The 22,090-nt window shown below is 43.1% G+C and overlaps 1 protein-coding gene across 3 annotated transcripts in view; it reads left to right on the forward strand.

Annotated features, from left to right (window-relative positions):
* EGFLAM (EGF like, fibronectin type III and laminin G domains) overlaps nt 1–22,090 on the forward strand; it is a 175,177-nt gene that overhangs the window by 85,477 nt on the left and 67,610 nt on the right. For all 3 annotated transcript variants that reach the window (XM_078066657.1, XM_036111083.2, XM_036111084.2), the window contains exon 7: nt 7,979–8,145. In XM_078066657.1, coding sequence (XP_077922783.1) covers nt 7,979–8,145 — 167 coding nt within the window. The remainder of the gene's footprint in view (nt 1–7,978; nt 8,146–22,090) is intronic.

A 22,090-nucleotide genomic window follows, 5' to 3' on the forward strand; every position in this document is an offset into this window, starting at 1 on the left:
AGGCTTCTTACAGGAGCTCAGAAGGACACATTGGTGATGACCAGGCAAAGGGGAGGGAAGACATAGCATGAAAAGGGGTAAGCCACAAGAAGCTACTTGAGTGATGGCTTGGAGGCAAGAAGAAAATGTTCCTGGGATTGCTTAGAAAGTCTGAAGCTTTGTGAGGCAAGAGATAAGGCTAGATGGGTAAATCGGGTTCAGAGCAAGAAAGGCATAATAACAGAGCTCAAGTTTGTCCTGAAGGGAATATGGAGCTATGGAGACTGTTAAGCAGGAGAGAGACTGATAGTATTTGCATTTTGGAAAGATCACCCAGAGTTTCACAGGAACACAGAGATGAATAACACAATCAGCATGCTTAATGAGCTCACAGCCTCATAGGAAAGACAGAAATACAAAACAACATTAGAAGGTGTTATATTAGAATCAGATTTAAGGCGTGCGCGAGTCCTGAGCAGAGTCTTCCTAGTTCTGTTTCTGAGATGATGCTTAGAAGAAATAACATGAAGGAAAATATTTGGGAAAGGAGCCTCCAAATAATCTAAGGTTCTCCCGAAAACATTAAACTGTGGAATGATAGGTCGGATACTGAGGGAAGGAGGCCACACATATCTCCAGCATACTATAATTAGGCTTTTGGTCCACTCCCTCTCAGACCAGTTAAGTGGCCTCTACTGTCAAGGCCATTCTGGATGTTCTGCTGAATCCCCTGGAGGACTGTTTTCTGCACCAACAAATTCCATTCTCAAAAGTATTTCCCTAACAGGATTTAACCATTCTTAGCCCAGTTTCCTAGTTAATGTCTGAAGCACGCTTAGCTTCACTCCTCAGCCCAGCTCCAACTTTCTAGAGAAAGGGTTCTCAAACTGAGTAGTTACTCATTAGAAGGTAGTGAGACCAGTTGAGGGGTCCTGTAGGAGAGTTTTTTGAAAGTGAAATAGAACAGAAGAGAGAATATCAGAGGGTATCACACATAGTAAAACTAGGAGTTATTTTATGAGACGTATGTTTCAGTTGTGTGTGTGTGCATATGCGTGGTGTGTCCTGGGTCACAATGTCCAATGTACGTCTTACTGTGGCTCATTCAAAGACTGAAAAACAGTGCTGGAGAGCATGACGTACTAGAGCATATTTGGAGTTGAACAGGCTTGTAGGACCCAGTAAGCCATAGATTCCTCGCCATGGCTGACAAAATCTGCTTTCTTTATTCTTAGAATTTTAGAGTTGAAAGTTCCAACTTAAGTATTCTAGGAAAAAAAAAACAACAACTTCCAGTCCAGTGTTTTTCAGATCGTGGGTCACAACACTTCAGTGGGTGGTGAGATTGATTTAGTGGGTTCTTAACAGCTTAAAAAAAAAAAAAAGGAAAAGGAGAGAAAGAGCAAAGTGAATAGAGTAAGGATAAATATTTTTCCTTGAAAGTTTTCTCAGTTTTGTACTCACACGTAAGTCCTATGCATACGTACATATATTATAGGTATACTGGGTTACTACGCATAAATGTATTTGTTACTGTGAGTCTAGGTCAGAGTTACTGAGCCAAGTCCAACCTGCTATCCTGTTCAGAAATCCTCTGTTCCATCCCTGATAGCCATCCAACTTCTGCTTCAATATAGCCATTGATGCAGAGCTCGACCCTCCTGAGGCAGCTGGCTTCATTGTCAATCATTCCTAAGTGCCACTGAAGGTTTCCCTTAATGTTGAGGACCAGTGCTGCCATTGGCTTCCCTGTAAGGAACCACTGGGTCTCCTAGTCCAATATGGACAACGTGGAGGTGTCTTTGCTGTCTTCATCTGGAACACACGTAAAGACAGTGTCCTAGGCTCACTCTCTGGAGCCAAGCAATACCAGCCCTTTGAACTCTGCCTCAAGTGGAGATGAGTCCAGAGCACCTCCTGCTGAGCGATCAACCTAGAAAACTTACATCTCCCCAGGGTATGGCCACGGGGCTGTTCAATAGCAGCTAATCCAGAGAATTCATATTGAGTGTGTGACCAATTTTTAAAGTCCAGTTTTATGCCCCTGCCTTCCCCATAGGTTTTTGCCATACCTGGTTTTCTCTGCCTTTATATCTGTGCCATTGGCTTAAACAACAACAACAACGGGGCCCCTGGGTGGCTCAGTTTGTTAAGCGACTGCCTTCGGCTCAGGTCATGATCCTGGAGTCCCTGGATCGAGTCCCGCATCGGGCTCCCTGCTCGGCAGGGAGTCTGCTTCTCCCTCTGACCCTAACCCCTCTCATGTGCTCTCTCTCATTCTCTCTCAAATAAATAAATAAAATCTTAAAAAAAAAAAAAAAAAAAAACAAAAAACAAAAAACAACAACAACAACAACAAAAAAACCCTAATATAAGATTTTACATTTACCATTTGAGCTGGCTTTGCCCTGATGTTTCTGTATATGGAGATCATTTTGAATTTTTATTCTCTCATGCATCTTATTTGTAAGACCACTTCCCAGGCAACTATTTGCATTTCCTAAACTTCTGGTTATTTTAGATTTTCTTCTTACTTTTATTGAGGTATGATTGACAAATAAAAATTGTATATATTTAGGTTTTACAGTGTGATTTTTAAAAGTTGTATAATATGATTTAATATGTGTATGCACTTGTGTATGATAGATGCACTCAAGTTAATTAATACATCCATTATTTCACCTAGTTACCTTTGTGTGTGTGTGTGGTGTGTATGTGTGTGTGTGTGCATGCGTGTGTGGTGAGAACAGTTAAGATCTACTCTCTTGGCAAATTTCAAGAATATGATACAGTATTATTAACTATAATCACCACACTGTACATTAGATCCCCAGAACTATTCATCTTAAAGCTGACAGTTTATACTCTTTGACCAACCTCTTATATTTCCTATACTCTCCAGTCCTTGGCAACCAACATTCAACTCTGGTTCTTTGAGTTCAACTTTTCTAGATTCCATATATAAACGTGAAATCGTGTGGTATATGTCTTTTTCTGTCTGCCTGATTTCACTTATGTCCTCATTTTATCTGTGTTCCTGCAAATAGCAGGATTTTCTTCTTTCTAATGTCTGAATAATATTTCATTATATATAATTAAATATATATATATGTATATATATATATACACACACACACACCACATCAAAAGCAATTATGTTTTAGTGGTTCAGCTTTATCAAGTCTTTCAAAAATATTTAACATAGCTATCACTTCTCTTTTTTATTCATATTTCACGAGTTTATATAATATTACATTAAATAACGTAATTACAATAACAAACATAAAAGTCTTAAAAAGATTTGGGAATGAACACAACTGACTCTTGACAAGCTGGTAGCTGAATTAGTGGGAACAAATGAAGACATTGGTTAATTCGACAAGTTGGTTAAGTAGAGGTTGATAAGGAAAGCTTTGACTATGTGTGATATGCACAGGGATGCCATATATTCATACCTACTTATGGCTAATGTTTTTATATGTTATACCCATCTTTTATATAGATTCATTGATCATTCATTTCCGGGACCCATATTGTCTTTGGCTAGTCCACACTATATTTTACATGTAGCTAGTGCTTAATGTGGCCAAATTATACGGAGAGCTGATGTTGCTCTTGTCTCTCCTCCCCCCACAGATACTCTATTCCTTTTCAGTTATCAAAACCCAAGTACATTTGAAATCTAACTCAAGTTCTTCCTGGTCTCCTAGACCTTCCCTAGAATTCTAGTTCACATTTACCTTTGAACAACATGGGTTTGAACTGCATAGGTCCACTTATACATGGAATCTTTTTTGATAAATACTGTACTGTAAATGTATCTTCCTTATAGTTTTCTTAATTACATGATCTATTCTCTAACATACTTTATTGTAAAAATATAGAATATAGTACTATGTAACATACACAATATGTGTTAATTGACTTTATGCTATTGATAAGGTCAATAGTAGGCTGTTAAGTTTTGGGGGAGTCAAGAGTTAATACATGGCTTTTTGGCTGCACGGGGGAGTCAGCACCCCTCACCCCCACGTTGTTCAAGGGTCAGTTATATAACACTTGAAATATGCTATTTTGCACGGCTTCCTACTGATCCTTAGATATATGATCTCCCAATTACATTATAAACTCCCTAAGAATGGAACTGTGTTTATAGTTCCTTGGAGCTCCTAGAGTATAGCTTCTGTGATGGACGCCCTGTTGATAATCAGTGACATCCCAATTGAGTTGTCCAAGGCAGCCACCTACTGGGTTTGATGGTACCAAGAAAAAGAATGTCCACATAAGATTGAAGCTGGCAATAGGCGAGGTAGTCAAAATGCCTCAAGAAAGGGAGTAAAACAGAAAAATATACCACCCAGTGGTTCTATGACTTCGGATAAATTACTTTTTTTCACTGTTCACATGGGTAGAATGAGAGACTGGACCAGATCAGTGACTCTTAAAGCTTTTGGGGTCATGATTATCTTCGAGAACCTGATAAAAAGCTAAGGACACTTAGGAAACTGAAATGATGCTCACACATAAAATCTTGCATGTGATTTCTGAGAGCCCTCAGACATCTGGACCCGTTGATCTGTAAGATATCTGATAACCAGGCCGGATGCTAACATTGCCGGTGCTGCTGCTTCTTCCCATCGAAATGAACCAGGGAGTCTCGATTACTTGAGTTAGCTAATGGGGTTTTGAGTAGCCACTGCTGACTGCATTGTACCTGCCCCATCAGACCCTCCACCTGCAGCCGAAACACCTTCCGAAGGCATTCGATCTCCTGGGATGCAGGATGCCCAACCCAACCCAATCCCATTATGTGGAAAAGTGTTTAAAGTGCCCCCCAGGCTGGTGGCTGCCTATTTTTACCTGGGATGGCAGCACATTCCTGGTTTACTTCTCCCCACACCCCATGCCTTTTTGATCATGGGGAAATTGACAGGCCGGTGTTACTAGGAGGATTTGACTGACTGTGTAATCAGAACAGAATGATTTTCTTCAGTGGAGAAAGATAAAGCTATTGTTTGAGAGTGATCTAAGACAATCCTTTTGCCTAGTTATCTCTCGCTCAACCTCACCTTTGCACTTTTGTACCTCAAGAGACTCTAAAAGCATTTAAATGCGAAACCCATGGCAAAATCAGAGGCAAAATGTCAAAGGTTTTGGACTGGTGTTCAATCCGCATGAGTTTTGCTCTCTCACTTGCTATCATGAATTAAATATTAATGGTTTCACTTTCTTATTCGCTGAAAATACAGCTTTCTTTCCTGCATTAGATGAGCAAATACAATATAGTCTCCTTTTTTTGTGTGTGGAGGAGGGGGCTGTCATTTCTACATGAAGATTGTTGCAGATATTTGCAGGTAGTCCTGGGTAAACAATGGCACATTCTGAGAGCAGGTACATGTCATTTCCTCTATAAATGCCACAGGAAAGCTTAGCAAAGAACAGGAGCGTTTTATCTAAAGATCACATCTTTTCTGTCAACTTTTAGGTGTCCCTGGTGGCTTTCCTCTGTGACATGATTTTGTTCTAATTTGAGTTTGTAAATGTGTTTCCGTCCACTCACTGAGATTTTCTCTTTGATGACAAAGTTAGTTTACACGAGAAGTCCATCTTTAGGGAAAAGATATCAGGAAAGAGAAATGAGCCCTACTTCCTCCAGTGAGCGTGCCCCATGATCGCTGCATCTCCAACCAGATGAATTCTTATGGGATATGGGCCCCACAGACTCCTTGTCTGCATGGTGAGCTTGAGAAAGCCTCTTTGACGGGGCTTAAGGACTCCATTTGGCTTTGAATTCCTGCCAGTGAGAAATGAAGCAAGCTCATATTCAAGAAATCCATGGATCATCCAGGCATCTCCTTTCAGCAAAATAAGCCTCTATTTCCTTGCCTGATGAGTTGTTCATAAAGGATTAAACATCACTGTTTTTTGCTTTCTACCTTCCTCTAAATACCTGTGAGCAGAGACGTTTAACAATCGAACAACTGAGAAGTGGTCAGGAAGCAAGCTAAAGGATAGAGAATAGCCTCCCCAACCACGATCACGCCAAGTTTTCATCCAATATCAAGGATTTTCTTAATCCAACCTTTCCTCATCCACCCAAGTTGGCCTCACCATTTACCAGCTGTGTGAACTTGGGCAAGTTACTTACTCGTTTAATGCGTCAATTTCCTCTGTAAAAATAAGGGAGAGAGATGTTTAACATTAATATCTCCTGCATAGATACTATGAACAAGATTGGTTCTTTCCAAGCACTTGATAAATGGTAACTATTATTAGCTATGAACACAAAACATCCACTCGATTAGGCCCTTCAGACCATCCTGCAGCCATGCACCACCATTTCCAAGTTTCCTTTTTTTTTTTTTTTTGAAAGATTTTATTTATTTATTTGACAGAGTGAGAGAGAGAGAGAGAGTGCACAAGCAGGGGGACCGGCAGGCAGAGGGAGAGGGAGAAGGAGGCTTCCCACTGATCAGGGGCCCTGATGCGGGACTCGATCCCAGGACCCTGGGATCATGACTTGAGCCAAAGGCAGAAGCTTAACCGACTGAGCCATCCAGGCGCCCCCCAAGTTTCATTCTGCAGTTCTTATTACCTGGGGCGCTCTTCTCCCTGCTGGGACTCTGCCCTATAGAACAGCACTGTCCAATAGATATATAATACGAGCCCTATGTGAAATTTGACGTTTTCTAATAGTGGCATTAAAGAGGCAATAAGAGGGGCGCCTGGGTGGCTCAGTCGTTGTGTCTGCCTTTGGCTCAGGTCAGGATCTCAGGGTCCTGGGATCGAGCCCTGCATCGGGCTCCCTGCTCAGCGGGGAGCCTGCTTCTCCCTCTCCCTTTCCCTCTGTGTTCTCTCTGTCTCTCTCAAATAAATAAATAAAGTCTTAAAAAAAAAGAGGCAATAAGAAAAATGTGAAATTAATTTTAATAACATATATTTTAACCCTCTGAATCCAAAATGTTATCATCTCAACATGCGATGAGTAAGGTATTTTACATTCGTTTTCTTCCTTTGAAATCCAGCGTATGCTTTACCCTCGGGCACATCTCGGTTCAGATGAGCCGTGTGTCAAGGGCTGACTCGCCCCAGGGGCTATTGCTACCGCACCGCAGCACGCGGGTATAGAGTAGTAAGCAGGGGCCCCGGGGTCATCCACCAGCTCTGTGATGTGGGCAAGTCCCTTAAATAATGGCCAAAATACACTGAGTGTTTACAAAATGGTGCCAGGCACTATGCTGAGGATATAGATTCATTTAATCTTCACGACAGTCCTCTTAGATAGGTACTTTTATGACTTAAAGCAGTTCAGTAAAACTAGTAAGTAGGAGAGGCAGGATTTGAGCGGCTCTGTCCAACCCCAGAGTTTGTAACCCTTACCCTCTGCTTATTGCCTCCCAGCTGGGAGTTCTAAGTGAGGGTCTGCATTCTCTATAGGGTTCTTAGAAGAACGGATGAAAATTCAGCGAGGTGGCACCGTTGTACAATTTTGTTAAGAGCGAGAATGGCCGTTAACAGAGTCTTCTTGGGTTTTCCCATGGCAGTTCATGCAATTAGTCACCCTGTAAAACTTACTATTTGTTTACTTTGTGAACAGATTGTGAATAGATGGAATCTGTGCCCTCCTGACCTCTGGGAATGGGGACAGTTAGGGGAAGGCTTGTTTGTGAAACATCTGGAAGGCAAAGTCCTTGAAAATGAACTCCTGTGTGGGGATCTTTTCACTCTAGTCAAGCCCATGCCGAGGCAAAGCGGATGATCTTGAAACAGTGCTTAAAACTGACCCTAAAAATGATCTACTTGCTTTTATTGGCAGTGACCTAATAACGATGACCTATGATTTAAAATCAAGATGACTTTTAGAAGGAAGAGTTAACTCATTTTTATAAGCATTGCTGCTGGAGTCCTAACGAGGTCAGTTTACATAGCCGGCAAGCTTCCCTTCCCTCTTGCTCCTCCTGAATTACTGCTTCTTGTTTTGTTTTTTTAATCAATAAAGACCAGATTTGGACATGAGTTGGACCTTAATCCAAGAGCAGATCCAGATGGACTCCATGGTTATCAAGGGCCTGGATCCAGATACCAACTACCAGTTTGCGGTGAGGGCCGTGAATCGCCACGGCCACAGCCCCCACAGCCCGCCCAGTGACACCATCAGGACCTCCTGTGAGTACCTGGGCCCTTCGGAAGGACAGACGTAGCTGCTTTGCTGGGGTTGCTTGGCGGGGACCTGCCTGACTGGGGTTGCTTAGTGCCCTGCAGAGGGACAGCCTGCGCTGAGGTCATCCTCAGCTTTTCCTGCTGTGCTTTTCCCAGCACTTTGGAAGTTCGAGGCTCTCCGCAGGGACACAGCCTGTTTCTGTGTACAGAAGGTCAGCAGAAGGTTTATTTCTGCATCGTCCTTGGGGAGTCCGAGGTCAGTGTTCTTTCACGATTACAGAACAAACCACATACCAAGATGATGTGCAGCCTCCCCTCACCTCCTGGCCTTTGCATCTTTTGAGAAAATGGGTTCATCTGAGAATGCTAGGAGAAACAAATAATGCTCCCAGACTCTTCGGGGTTAAGCGTTCATCTCCATAACCAAGGACACTCAAGGAAAATCAGTCCCGTGGAATGATGGTCAGGGAGAATCAAAGTCATTGGTGTGCTGACGTGTAGCTGGGGGTCATCGATGGCAAAGTTCCTGTTTGTCACAGTGCCTCCCTGGGGGGCTCGGGGCAACTTGGGCCACTGGCTATCACATCACCCAGGGATTTTGTGAAAAGTCAGATTCTGATTATGGTCTGGGGTTTAAGAGGTTCCCGCAAGATTCAGGCAAGAACCACACTTAGATTACTTAGACCACCTTGCCAACCCTGGCTTAGAAATCTTTGTCTTTTGGAAATGGGGGGCACATTGGCATAAACTTAGAACACTATAGAGAGGAGATCTCAGAACTGGAATGTTGGCACTTTTTTGTTTGAAAACTCTGTAATCTTTTCAGTTTTAACAACAAATTCCTCCGGGTTCCTGTGTCTAAAGTCCCTGCTTCTACCCTGGGTCCTCTTTACCTAGAGAGGACCTCTCAGAAAAGAAGCCTGCCTTATCTTGTTTTTCTTTCCCTTCCCCTATGTTCATCTGTTTTGTTTCTTAAATTCCACATATGAGTGAAATCATATGGTATTTGTCTCTCTCTGACTGACGTATTTCACTTAGCATAATACTCTCTAGCTCCACCCATGTCATTGCAAATGGCAAGATTTCATTCTTTTTGATGGCTGCATAATATTCCATTGTATATACATACCACATCTTCTTTATCCATTCATCTGTTGATGGACATCTGGGCTCTTTCCACAGTTTGGCTATTGTGGACATTGCTGCTATAAACGTTGGGGTGCATGTACCCGTTTGGATCCCTACATTTGTATCTTTGGGGTAAATACCCAGTAGTGCAATTGCTGGGTCATAGGGTAGCCCTATTTTTAACTTTTTGAGGCGTCTCCATACTGTTTTCCACAGTGACTGCACCAGTTTACAATCCTACCCACTGTGTAAGAGGGTTCCCTTCCCTGCATCCTCGCCAACACCTGCTGTTTCATGACATGAAATCAGAGAGGGAGGCAAACCATAAGAGACTCTTAATTGAGGGTTGCTGGAGGGGAGGGGCATGGGGGTTGGGGTAAATGGGTGATGGGCATTAAGGAGGGCACGTGATGTAATGAGCACTAGGCATTATATGCAACTGATGAATCACTAAATTCTACCTTTGAAAATAGTAATACACTATTTGTTAATTAAATTGATTTTAAATTAAAAAAAAAAAAGAAAAGAAGCCTACCTAACACTTCCAGTTGCTTTCTATTGGCCAGCACAGAGCCCTATTTATATTGGTTAGTCAGTCCAAGGAAGCTCCTCACGCAGCATCCGTGCGGCTGACAGCCAAGGCCACAAGGCCATGGCTCTTTCCAGGGTTTGGATTCACCACGTTCCCCAAATCCTGGGAATTTTGGCTTTTCTGAAAACAACCCTCATCCTAACCTTGAATTTCAGGGCTTCTTCATTCAAATTGAATTGTTGGGGGTTATGGGGCTATGGTGAGGCCACCCCTCACACATACGTACATACATCCCCTACACACACACACACACACACACACACGTACACAAATACACACACATGCACAGACCTATACACACACACGTGCACACACACACAAATACACACACATGCACAGACCTATACACACACACGTGCACACACACAAATACACACACATGCACAGACCTATACACACACACACACACACTCACTCATACATACACAGTAATGATCATCACCCAGCAATTGTTTCATTCTCCTTCTTTAGGATTTAGAAGCTAAAACTCCCCAGTCATATGACAAGGGATGAAGCTCCTTCTTTCCAGAAGAAATGTTAACGATTCGATTTCAAATCCAGGCAGGGTCTCCTTCCACTCTTGCTGGATGAGATCCATGCTATAATCTTTGGTTAAGCTTTGGGGTGTAGGACCCAAATTGGGGCAACAGTGGCTGGGACAGGCCCCGGGATCTGCCTGTGTTTTGACACATGAGGTTGTCTTTTTGCATCCTGGGCTAAGTAGGTGCTCTGTGTGGCGGACGTGCCCCTGCCCGCCCGCTTCCCCAGCGTCCAACTCCTCTGCTCATGTCTTGTGAGCTGCCCCATGGTCTTTTCCTCCATGCCTTCCTATAGTTCCTTCTCCACGTAGACAAGGAAGTAGAACCCTTGCGCCCACCCTGGGTGTGGGTGTGGAGACTGCAGTCCCAGGAGGGGGCAGAGGTTGGGACGTCTCTTAAACTTTTTTTTTTTTTAAATGGAAATACTGGTCTGTGCTTGCAGTTTCTGATGATGATTTCCCACTGGTGGGTGGCAGCTTTGTGAATGAAATGGGATAAGGCACGTGAAATTGCCTCATAGATATGTAACGTTAGGTTACGATTGGTCTCCTGTGTGAACTAAGACTGCATCATTGCAAAGTAATTATGGGTAAAGGAGGTGGCTGATTCAGTGGGAACTCTCAACCATGAAATATTCTGAAATAAGTAAAATTTAACTGTGTTTTACATATATACAGATACTCAAATCAGGAAAACAGAAATAGAATTGATTAGAGGGCTGGTTTCATGAATGCGTGAGAATGTGCTGTAATTGGGATTTCAGTTGGGAGTTTTTTTCTCCTGATTGCTTCAGATATTTTAGAAAACCCTGTATTCTGCCACATTCACACTTCTTATTTTGCTATTAGTTTAGTTATTAGTTTCCCAAAGCCATTTTTCCATATATAAAATAACCTAATTACCAATTAGCACTTATCTGAATTATAATAAATTCTCAATATCAGAGCTACAGTTGCAAAAACCTCATTTGAGTCAGGCACTGCGCTGAGCACATTATCTAGGAAATTCCATGTTAATTCTTTTTGTTTTTTACATTTATTTATTTGAGAGAGAGAGAGAGCATGCAGAGGGGATGGGCAGAGAGAGAGGGAGAGAGAAACCCAAGCAGACTCTGCACTGAGCTCAGAGCCCGGCATGGGGCTCGATCTCACAACCCGGAGATCATCACCTGAGCCCAAACAAAGAGTCGGTGCTTAACCGACTGAGCCACCCAGGCGCCCTTCCATGTTAATTCCCACAGAAACCCTGGCTGGAGGAATAGTATCCCTTTTTGGGGATTTTTAAAAATTAAGTCTTCGGAAGGTTACATATTTTGCCAAGAATAGTCATTGTAAAGGCAGGATTTGAACTCAAGCTTAGCTGACTGCAAAGCCACTTCTTGAGCCAGATTCAAATGAAAGGAGGTTCTTATGCTTCTAATGCAAAGTAGCATGAGCACAGCAGGGTCAGCAATTAAATAGTTCTGGTGGAATCTAGGGACTAAGGAAATTAGCCAGCACACAAAAAAAAACTATGTGAGGTATATGGTACATACAAAAATGGGAATAAAACACACATGCAGGCCTGAAATTCAACTGGCAATCATCAGCGTTGACAGCCGGCAGCCCTTCTGATCGGTTAGACCCCAAGCCAGTTGTTAAATATTTTGCAGGCCACCCTGAAGGGATTTGTGAGACCAGCATTTGTGCCTGCTGGGCGTTCCCCAGTCCTCACTGCTCCTCCTCCTCACCTCCAGGTCCATCCCACAGGGATGTTTTCTTGGGGTAGTACCTTCTTTGCTTCCTGAACGGTGAACTTCAGAACAGAACGTTCACATTGACCACCAAGGTGGAGAGTGCCCAATGGGAAGCCTTAAGAGCTGGTGGTCACCACCACGGGCTTATTTTAGACCTCCACCCACCTCCTTTCCTAAGGAGAGAGAACATCTCAGCTCTACTAACAAGGCATCAACTTCCCCTGACCTGTTAATGCCAGACCCTATTAGCAGCTTCACTGCTCAATGGGGCCCTTGGTGGATCTCAGGCGCTAGTGTGTGTGGTTAATGAAAGCCGGGGGCCCAGTGTTCTCCTTCCTTGGTGCTCACCTGGAGTGAGGAAGGGCATTCACACTTCTTATTTTGCTATTAGTTTAGTTATTAGTTTCCCAAACCCATTTTTCCATAATAAAATAACCTAATTCTTCTCTGGTGGGGTGCCCAGTGTGCCCAACTTCCACACCTTACCTCAGCTCCACCAAGTTACAAGTAGAGAGGGAAGAAAATATGAAGATGTTTCAGGGTCCAGGTCCTCTAACAAGAAATAGAATCATTTTGGTGACCTTGAGTAACAATGATGCTACCCTGTATTTATGTCTGTTCTCTTGTTGGTGACTTTCCACACATATAGGGCCTATTCTGTTCCCCTGAGACAATACAAAGACAAAGGTCACGGTCTGCCACTCCTTACCCCATCCTGCTCATTTTTTTTTTTTCCTTCGAGAAAGAAATACCAACAGCATTATAATTTGCCTTATATTGCTCTGTGGCATGCTTTTTTCCCTGCAGTCGATCTCAGAAATTAGCCGGTCAGAGCAGGGGGCTCTCTGGAGCCCCAAGGACACAGGCACACATGCGTGGCTTTGTAGGACACGTGTTCGCCCCATCTGGTGGCCACTTATTGGCTGGGATCCAAACTTCGCTTGGTTTAGAAGGATGGAAAGAGTGTAAGAGGGCACAAACTGGAATTAATAGAAATGGTAGAAGTAAAAAGCCAAATTTTTTCTTTCATTTTCCCAAAGACAAATGAAATGGGATGAAAAAGAACTCACATGTTTAGCTAACTGTAGGGTTACATGACCTTTGGTCCGACCACCCTCAGCCACTTAATTTCTCATGTTCTATTGTCGTTATTTAGGCAGAGAAAGAACCAATAAGTTCTTCACTGCAGTGCACTTAGTATTGGCAGGGCCGTCCCAGCAGAAGGTGCTGTTTTGTTCCTCACAAAAGCCATTTTGTTGTTTCCTGCCTCGGGGCTTTTGCGCCCACTGTTTCTTCTGCCTGGAACTCTCCTTCCCAGATTCCATGACCGCTGCTTGCACCCCCCCAGCTCAGATGTCCCTTCCTCAGGCAGGCTTCACTGAACTTCACCCTCCTTTACCCCAGCCCCATTCCTGCTGTAATTTCCTCAGAGCACTGTCACTGCTGAGACCATTGTAGTATCTGGATTCCTCCTCCCGGATAAGCTTCGTAGTAGAGTTGGAATGACTTGCTCGAGGTTGTGTCCCCAACACCCTGTACCAAGTCGGTGCTCCATAAATAATTATTGAGTATGTGAATGACTAAGCATGACTTCAGACGAGAGCCCATGACTACTTTGGAGGCTGGAAACTTTCTACTGCCACTGTCTGGAGGATTCAAAGAGAAGATGGAAGGAGAAAGGGAGTCTAGAAACCCACCAGTTTTCCCCACTGGCAAGGTTCACAGGAAAAGTCCAACTCCAGAATTGCAGTGTGTCACAAAAAAGAAAAAGTAGAGTAAAAGAGGGAGGGAGGGAGGGAGGAGGAGGGAAGGAAGAGAGCAAAACCTGGGGGTTTAGGTTCAAGACAATAAGGATGGAAAAGAGGCCTTCGAGAGAGAGTCCAGTGATCAAAAGAGCACAAGTTGCTAATAAGGGGGTGAGGAAGGGAGAGACATTTTTCTGACCAAGCCTGTGTTTACTCCTGTGTTCTCTCTTGAGCATTAGAATAAGCTTTAACATTTCTATGCTAAATTCGAGGGCATTTTTCCTTTGGTTCTAGTCTAATTATGGTCTTTGACCTTCAGAGATTGCTAGGGAGGTGTGAGATGTCTGGTGTGGGTTTGGTTTTTACCACATGCTCCCCCCTCCCCCAGGTCCATTTACTACAATAGTTGGAGAAACACTCTCTTCTACTGAACTGAGAAAACCCACCCTAGCCCAAATCAATCAAATTTCTACAGTAGACCTGATTTCATGATGTTCCCTATTCCTCCTGCCCCCCTTTTCCTGGTCTCTCCCTTCCTGCTTACTGGGACATTGCAGCTGGTGTTGGTTGTGTATCTCTTTATACCCTCATCATGTGAATGTCTGTGAGTGGATCTGGTTTTTCCCAGTTTTGCTCTGAGATTTGGACCCTTGTCTTTAATTGCCTGTCTCCCCAGAGACCTGCTTAGCGTGCTAGGGTTCTTCGGTACATGTTGTCACATACCTAGCCACAAAATAGCTTTTCTTTATCCCCAATCACTAGTAAGGGTTCCTATTTGGTAGCAATGCCTTGAATTAGCTGCAACAGTGAGCAGAGGGAAATTGAGTGGGGACCGAAGGTAGTGGCGGGCACCAGGGATGGGTAAGAGGCAGACAGGAAAGGACTAGAAGCAGCTTCTCCCCAAATCCCCATGATTTCTATATACAACCTACTGCTTCTTTTGGTCAGTGCCTATGAAAAATCCTCACCAACCCTTGAAAGTTCCTCACTGCCCCCAAAGACTGTACCTTTAGATGGAGCAGAATCTGTTAGGCATGTCTGGGTCTGAGTGCCAGGAGAACTGTTCTCTTACTACCTTGCTGTAAGAACTCAGGAAAGTCACTGAAATTCTGTGGGCCTCAGTGTCCTCATCTCTAAAATGGGTATGATAATATCTGAGGTAGATAATATTTTCTACTTCTAAAGATCATTTTGAGGAAACACATGTGAAACAGAGATTATGACATCTACCCACTTTTCAAGATGAAGGAGATGTTGATATGTGTTTCCTCCATGCATAATTACTGAAGGATGGTGTAGATGGTGTAACTGACCAGGTGATCGCCAAGTGGTCTGTCACTTTTCCTTTATGACTGTATGCCCTGAGCTCTGCTCCTGGGACTTGAGGGCATTAGAATGTCAGAATTCAGAAACAAAGGTTCAGGGAAAAACTGTCCCAACAGAAGTGGAAGCATAGAAGAGGTTACAAGAGTTAAGTCAAATAGAATCATTAAGATGGATTTGGTTGGTTGGTTGGTTTGAAAAGATTGCAGATTTAAAAGACATCAGATAATTAAAACTGCAAGGCACAATGAACTTTGCTAACAAAATTTCATCTCTCTCACCACCCAAGCACATCCTGAATTCAGGCAAAAAAGAGAGAGAGAGAAAAAAAAGACCTCATAGTTTAATACTGTACCTCTAATTTTTGTTTGCTTGTTTTTAACCTCCCCAAAGTTAGCCATTTACTTAGACAGGGGTCAGCAGATTTTTCTGTAAAGGGCAAGGTAGTAAATATTTTGGGATTTCTGAGTTCACTTCTGTTGTAACGTGAAAGCAGCCATAGACAATAAAAAATGTGTGTGATTATGTTCCAATAAAACTTCATCAGTGGGCACGGGAAATTGAATTTCATGTAATTTTCCTGTTCACAAAATATTTTTTAAACTTTTTTTTCAACCATTTAAGAAAGGAAAAACCACTTGTGTACTATTAAAAGGATTAAAGAAGATAATTTAGGTGATACACACAAACTTTATTTAACACTTCATGAATTGAGCAATCTTCATTCTCAAGGCTCCAGAGAGCTGCAAAATGGGGTGGGAGGCAGAAGCTTCTGCAGGATAAAGAATGAACAGCAGGAAGAGAAAAATAGAAAATGAATCAGGAAGAAGGAGATAAGTATAGAGCTCAGAGTTGGCTTGGGCATTTGGGATTGGCTGGCTGGATATACTGCGTTTCTAGTCAAGAGGGGCATTTACAGGGACTTGAAAGATACCTAGTTTTCTTTTCTTTTTCTTTTTTTTAAAGATTTTTATTTATTTATTTGTCAGACAGAGAGAGAGAGAGAGCACAAGCAGGGGGAGCATCAGGCAGAGGGAAAAGCAGGCTCCCCACTGAGCAAGGACCTTGATGAGGGGCTCCATCCCAGAACCCTGGGATCATGCCTGAGCCAAAGGCAGATGTGCTTAACTGACTGAGCCACCCAGGTGACCCGATACCTAGGTTTCTCTTTGCTGATGTGGCACCCCTGGCAGAAACAGCTCCATCTTGGGCCTAGAAATTTCTTTCATCAGTATAAAAACCGGCAGCTGGACCAGATTTGGCCTGAGGGCCATAGTTTGCTGACCTCTGTGCTATGTATTACTGGGGTTCCCCCCCGAATATTAGGAGACTGTCCAGGAAATTTGGGGAACTTACTCGGTAGTATTTTGTCAAACTTGGAAAGAATCAATTAGTGCGTACTAATGAAGTTGTCTCCTTGATGGAAATTGAACTTCCACATGAAATTTAATTTTAATTTTCACATAAAAATTCTGAAACAAATAAGAGCCCCAGAGGGCCTGCAACCTAGGTGCATTTGGACAGGTTTACACTGCTGTCCAGGGAGAGCGAGAAGGCTGAGGAAGATTGTTCTGGGCGTTATTCCCCGAGCTTGGGTTCAGCCTATAAATTGGCGAGCTTCATGGATTTGTAAATCTTTAGAATGTAAGAGGGAAAATGGGAGCAGGGGGAAGAACAGATCATTTGTTTCCCTGATAGCCTAAATAAATCTGCATTTTAAGTGTGCAGTTTGTGCATAAACATAACTTGGAAAGTGATTTTACATTCAGGTGCCCTCCACGGTAATCACGCCATTGATTTGCTAATGCCTCGACGCATGTAAATCTGAGGAGCGCTCATTTGCACAACTTTATTGGTTCTAAAGAGAATGATTCACTTTGCTGTTTAAATACCTGCTACCTATTAATTGTTCTTCCGAGGCCTCTGTACCTCTTACAGTACCATACATTTGCTTATAATCACTACCCGGATATTTTACCCGCTCTGGCTCACTAAGGAAGAAAGACTAAAACAAATGATAAGAAAATATACTTTTCCAAAGAAGAGTCAATCGTGATGCTCTAGTTCCAACTGAAGCATCTGCTGAACCGGTCAGCTGCTATTTCGGCCACACTGTGAGCAACCAGATAGTATGTATTGTGCTCCGTCTCAATGGATTTTGAAACATTCATATATTGAAGTAATACGCAAATGTTCTTCACCATTTTTCCTTTTGTTTCCTTCTATTTCCTTATGACGCGTTTTGTTCTTTCTTTTATATTCCTTATTTCATGGTTAGTCTTTCCGTTATTTCCTTTGGAGCACTTCTTGCTTTCGCACAATTCTCCACTGGGATCGTCTCTTAGCTTCTAAATCCCTGAATCACTGAGGCTCTTCGATGAGAGAGGAGGACCGCAGTGGTGGTTTAGCACAGAGAGGAGGCCTGTGAAATCCGCTGGACGTAGGGACAGACACGGAGGAGGGACACAGTACACACCGGCTGGGTCTGATGGATCTCGTCTGATTGTGCAACCAAATGTGAAACAAATGTGCAAGTAAGAAGCGACCACAGGAGAAAAGATGACTTTTCTAATGATCTCGGGTGTCAGCAGGCCCCAGCAGGAAACAGAGACACATACAGTTGGTTCATTTGAAGTGAGTTCAGTGAAGGAATCTTTTGCAAAATTTGGGTCGACGGAAGGAAAGCAAAAGAAAGCAATTGCCAGCACCTGGACACAGACAGGGAGAGCCATCGGGCAAGAGCTGTGACCTTCAGACGTGCGTCCCGTGGCAACCTGCTAGAATGGAAGCTGGAGAACGGGGACGCTGACTCCTCGCCTCCCTCCTCGCACTCTCCTGCTGACATCCCAGATGGTCAGATCCCAGCTGGCCGCCCCACAGGGTCAGCTTCCCAGGGCCCAGGGCAGAGTGGGGAGGAGGAGAGGAAGAAGCTGGGGGACAGAAGAATGGAATCCACCGAAAGAAATAGTAGTAGTATCATCTCGTATAATAAGAGATTGGTGCCTTTTACATGGATTCCAAGAATATGGATTATGTTTTTGCCCTTCACTCTTACTGAGAGCAGGAACCTTATCTCATTCATCTTTGCCTTTTTAGCATTTGCCTCCAACAAAGGAGATAGTCGGGTCTCACAGCCAAACTTTTGTTGACTCAAAGTTTGTAAACTCAGAGTGGGCAAGGACTGATTCCTTGTCTTGCAGATGAGGAAACTGAGGCCCAGAATGACTCAACAGTCTTCTCAAGGTCATAGCTGCAGAGCCTGGATAAAAGTGCAGTTTGGTGATAATCTTGTTTTCAACTTGATTCCTAAAGTTCGTGGGATTTCTTTTTCTAAAGAGTCAGATCCCCCAAGTTATTTTACGATGTACCGATTTGCTCTTTCAAACAAATACTTAGTGCCCACAGTGGCCAGGCACTGTTTCAGATGCTGGGGATTCAGCAGTGAACAAAACAGGCAAAAAGAATCCTTGACCTTACAGAGTTAACATTTTAGTGATGGCAGACAGACAATGAACAGAACAATTTAAAAATGTAGAGAGTATGTCAGATAGGATAAGGGCTATGGTGAAATGCAAAACAGACAAGGGGATGGGCAGTCAGAGAAAGCCTCCTGAGAAGGTGATATTTGAGTAAGAAAGATGGGATGAATTTTCTGGATATGTGTACCCGGGTCAGTAGATCAATTGATTGATCTATCGATTGATCTATCTATGTATCATCTATCTAATCTATCCATCGATCCACCTGGGAAAAGAGTGTTCTAGGCAAATTCAGAAGCGCTGATGCAAGAGCATCCTGGGATGTTCAGGGAAGAACAAGGAGGCCTGTGTGGCCAGATTAGGGGTGTTTGGGGGAGAGGCCTGTAAGGACATGAGGTAACAGGGAAAGGGAAGTCATGGTTATGGTTGATTAGGACCTTGGTGGCCATTGGAGGCCATTGGACGTTGCTTTCACCGGAAGGAAGGTGGGAAGACTGGGAGGGTTGGGGGCTTGACCAGAGGAATGGAAAGACCTTATGTTTCAGTGAAAGCACTTGTACTGGTATGTGAAGGGGCCAGAGTATGAGCAGTGAGACCAACCAGGGAAACCATTTCAATCATGTCAAAGCCAAAATAGCTTTTTTTGTTGTCTTTAAATAGAAAAAGTAACCCATACTTATTATTAGAAAAAACATTCAAACAACATTAAAAATGTAAAAAAATTCCAAATGAAAATTATATCTACTCTCAGCATCCGGGCATAGCAGCCATTCACATAGCAGTATATAATCTTGCAGGATTTTTTGAATCCAATGCTGAGATCATAGTCCGTATAATTTTTCTGTGTAACAAAATGCTATGCACATCTTTAAATATCAACAAATATAGATCTATATCATTAATTTTAATAACCATAGTGTATTCCATTGGAAAGCTCTATGACGTTATTCAATTCTTTGTTGATGGACACTTAGATTGTTTCACTATTGTATATAAAGCCGGGCCTCCCAATAATGCCCTTACTGAGCTTTCAGCTTGTCCATGTTTATATTTCCCCTTCTGACATCTCTGTACAGCAGAGTAGGTCAGGACTGTTATCCTTTCCTTATATTTATTGATGGATAGACTCACGTGTGCAGCCAGTTGGTAATATGGATAGCCTCTGAACTGTAAGACTCTCACCTGTTTTTCTGACTATTAGTGAGTAGCTTGATAGGTAATGTACAGAGTAAAGCACATTGTTCATACATACTTTTAAGACAAAACCATTTTTCAAAAGAAAAAAAAATCATCTGCCTTAAAGCTCAGGTCTCATACTGGAATTTTTGTTTCCAGCTTCTCATTCCCACCTGTGTGGTGAGCTAGAGATCTGTCAGGGAATGTAGATTAGCGCTACCATCTTACTCGAACCCCATTATCTACCATATTTTAAAAAGTAAATGTATGTCTCTTCTGGACCAATGGAATGTTGCTTCCATCAGTAGTCCTGGTCATCTGGTCATAAAGGAATTCCAAAGGCCAGACGTCCAAAGGATCCCAGACACTGGGGAATGACAAACAATTGCTCCTCAGGAGAAAGTAGGCCGACTCTCCCAGCAGATGGCGGTAGTTCCCAAGTCATCCACAGACTTTCAGAGCTGGAAGAGCCTTTGGGATCAGTTTGCAGTCACCTGAGGTGGTCGAGACCCAGAACAGAGATGTTCCCTTCCCTTGCCTCACATGATTGACTTCTTCCATAGTTAACTAGTCCCAACCAACCAACATGGGAGAGGACAGCTAAGTTTAAATTTGCGTTTCTGCAATCGAAAGAAAAGTTTGCAAACACAAACTAAAATCTCTGCAGAGATCTGAGGGCTTTATAACATCCTGTTTATAACCGATGCTGAGTCCTCATGGTACCAAGAACTGATAGAATGAATTTCTAAAATAAGATGAAATAAAGAGCCTCAAATTCAGAAAGAATTGGAACAATGGAAATTACAAGCACGAGAGGTAAAAAGGGCTATGAACAACTTGAAGTCAGGCCTTTTTTGTTTTTGTTTTGTTTTTTTGCTTCATACATCGCCACTGGTAATTATGTTAAGCTGGAAAATGTCTTGAGGATGCTTGAGAAAGTAAAGAACTTAGTTTCTGAATCTACAGTGATTCTTTCACTTGTTTAAGCATTCTTTTGCCAATTCATGTGTAAAAGTGGATATGTAATGCCTATAATATACCAGGCAAATTCCAGGTGCTGGGAGGCTAGCAGTCCACAGGATAGACGATCCCTTCCCTCATGGAGCCTATATGTGGGAGAGTCAGTCTCAGAGAGTAAGTAGATAATAAACTAAGTCTTTATTACATTATAATACATAAAGAATATGTCCGTAATGATGAGTCTTAAGAGGAAAAAAGAAAGAGTAAGAGGGCATAGAGGGTGGTGGGAAGTGCTGTTTGGGATGGGCTATCGAAAGAGGGATTTGAGCCGAGTCCCTCTGTGTGGAGGGAGCCGCAAGTTTGCAGATCTTGGGGTGAGAGCAGGCTCGGGGCACTTCCGGACCAGTAAGGACGTTCCTGTGGCAGGGACAGGGTAAGTGAGAAGAAGGAGAGGAAGTGAGATCAGAAAGGTCGCCAGAGGCCAGGGGTCAAACATTGTAGGTCCTAGTGAAGGCTTTGGGTTTTATTCTAAGTTAGATGCAAAGACCTTGAAGTGTTTTGAGCAGCAGAATAATAGGATCTGACCTACCTTTTAAACAGGATCATTGTGGCTATGGTGTGGAAATCGACAGAGAGGAGGGGAGACCAACAGAGAGGCGATTCTATATTACTTTAAGGAGAATATGCATGAAAAGGAGAAGTAGAGAGCCAAACCAAATCATGGAATTTTGGAACGAGCGGGTAGTTTCAGGACCTAGCCAAACTTCCACAATTTTCTGATAAGGAACTGAAACCTCACCAGATTAAGTGACTAATTCTAGGTCCCAGTTAGTGGCTATGTGTGTCAGATTCATGGGACTTCTGGCCAGTGCTCTTTTCATCTCCTACCCACCTCTCTGCTGCAAAGACCCCACTTACACACGTGGCCGGGCCCTTCCACGTAAGAGCAGGGTCATTCCTTGCCACCTACACTTAATTTCCCTGGTCTTCTGCGTACTTGTAGCTTCCTTTCAGAGCAAGGAGACTGTTGCTTCCGTGGTCCCGGTGGGAAGCTTCCACATGAATTTCCTGAGATGCCTCTTTTGCTCAAGGGTCTGCTTCTTTCAGCCAGAAGTACTGGGAGTCTTTCTCCATTCTTACTGCTTCCAAGAATGCCTCCTGACCCTGGACACTTGCTGTGTCCTGTGGCACGCTGCTCCAGCCACATGAGTGAAAATCCTGTGGTTAGACCAATGATGTTTCATGTGGTCAGAAAGTGGCCTATTGGGACCTGG

This window comes from Halichoerus grypus, chromosome 2 (genome assembly GCF_964656455.1).
Source record: "Halichoerus grypus chromosome 2, mHalGry1.hap1.1, whole genome shotgun sequence".
NCBI lineage: Eukaryota > Metazoa > Chordata > Mammalia > Carnivora > Phocidae > Halichoerus > Halichoerus grypus.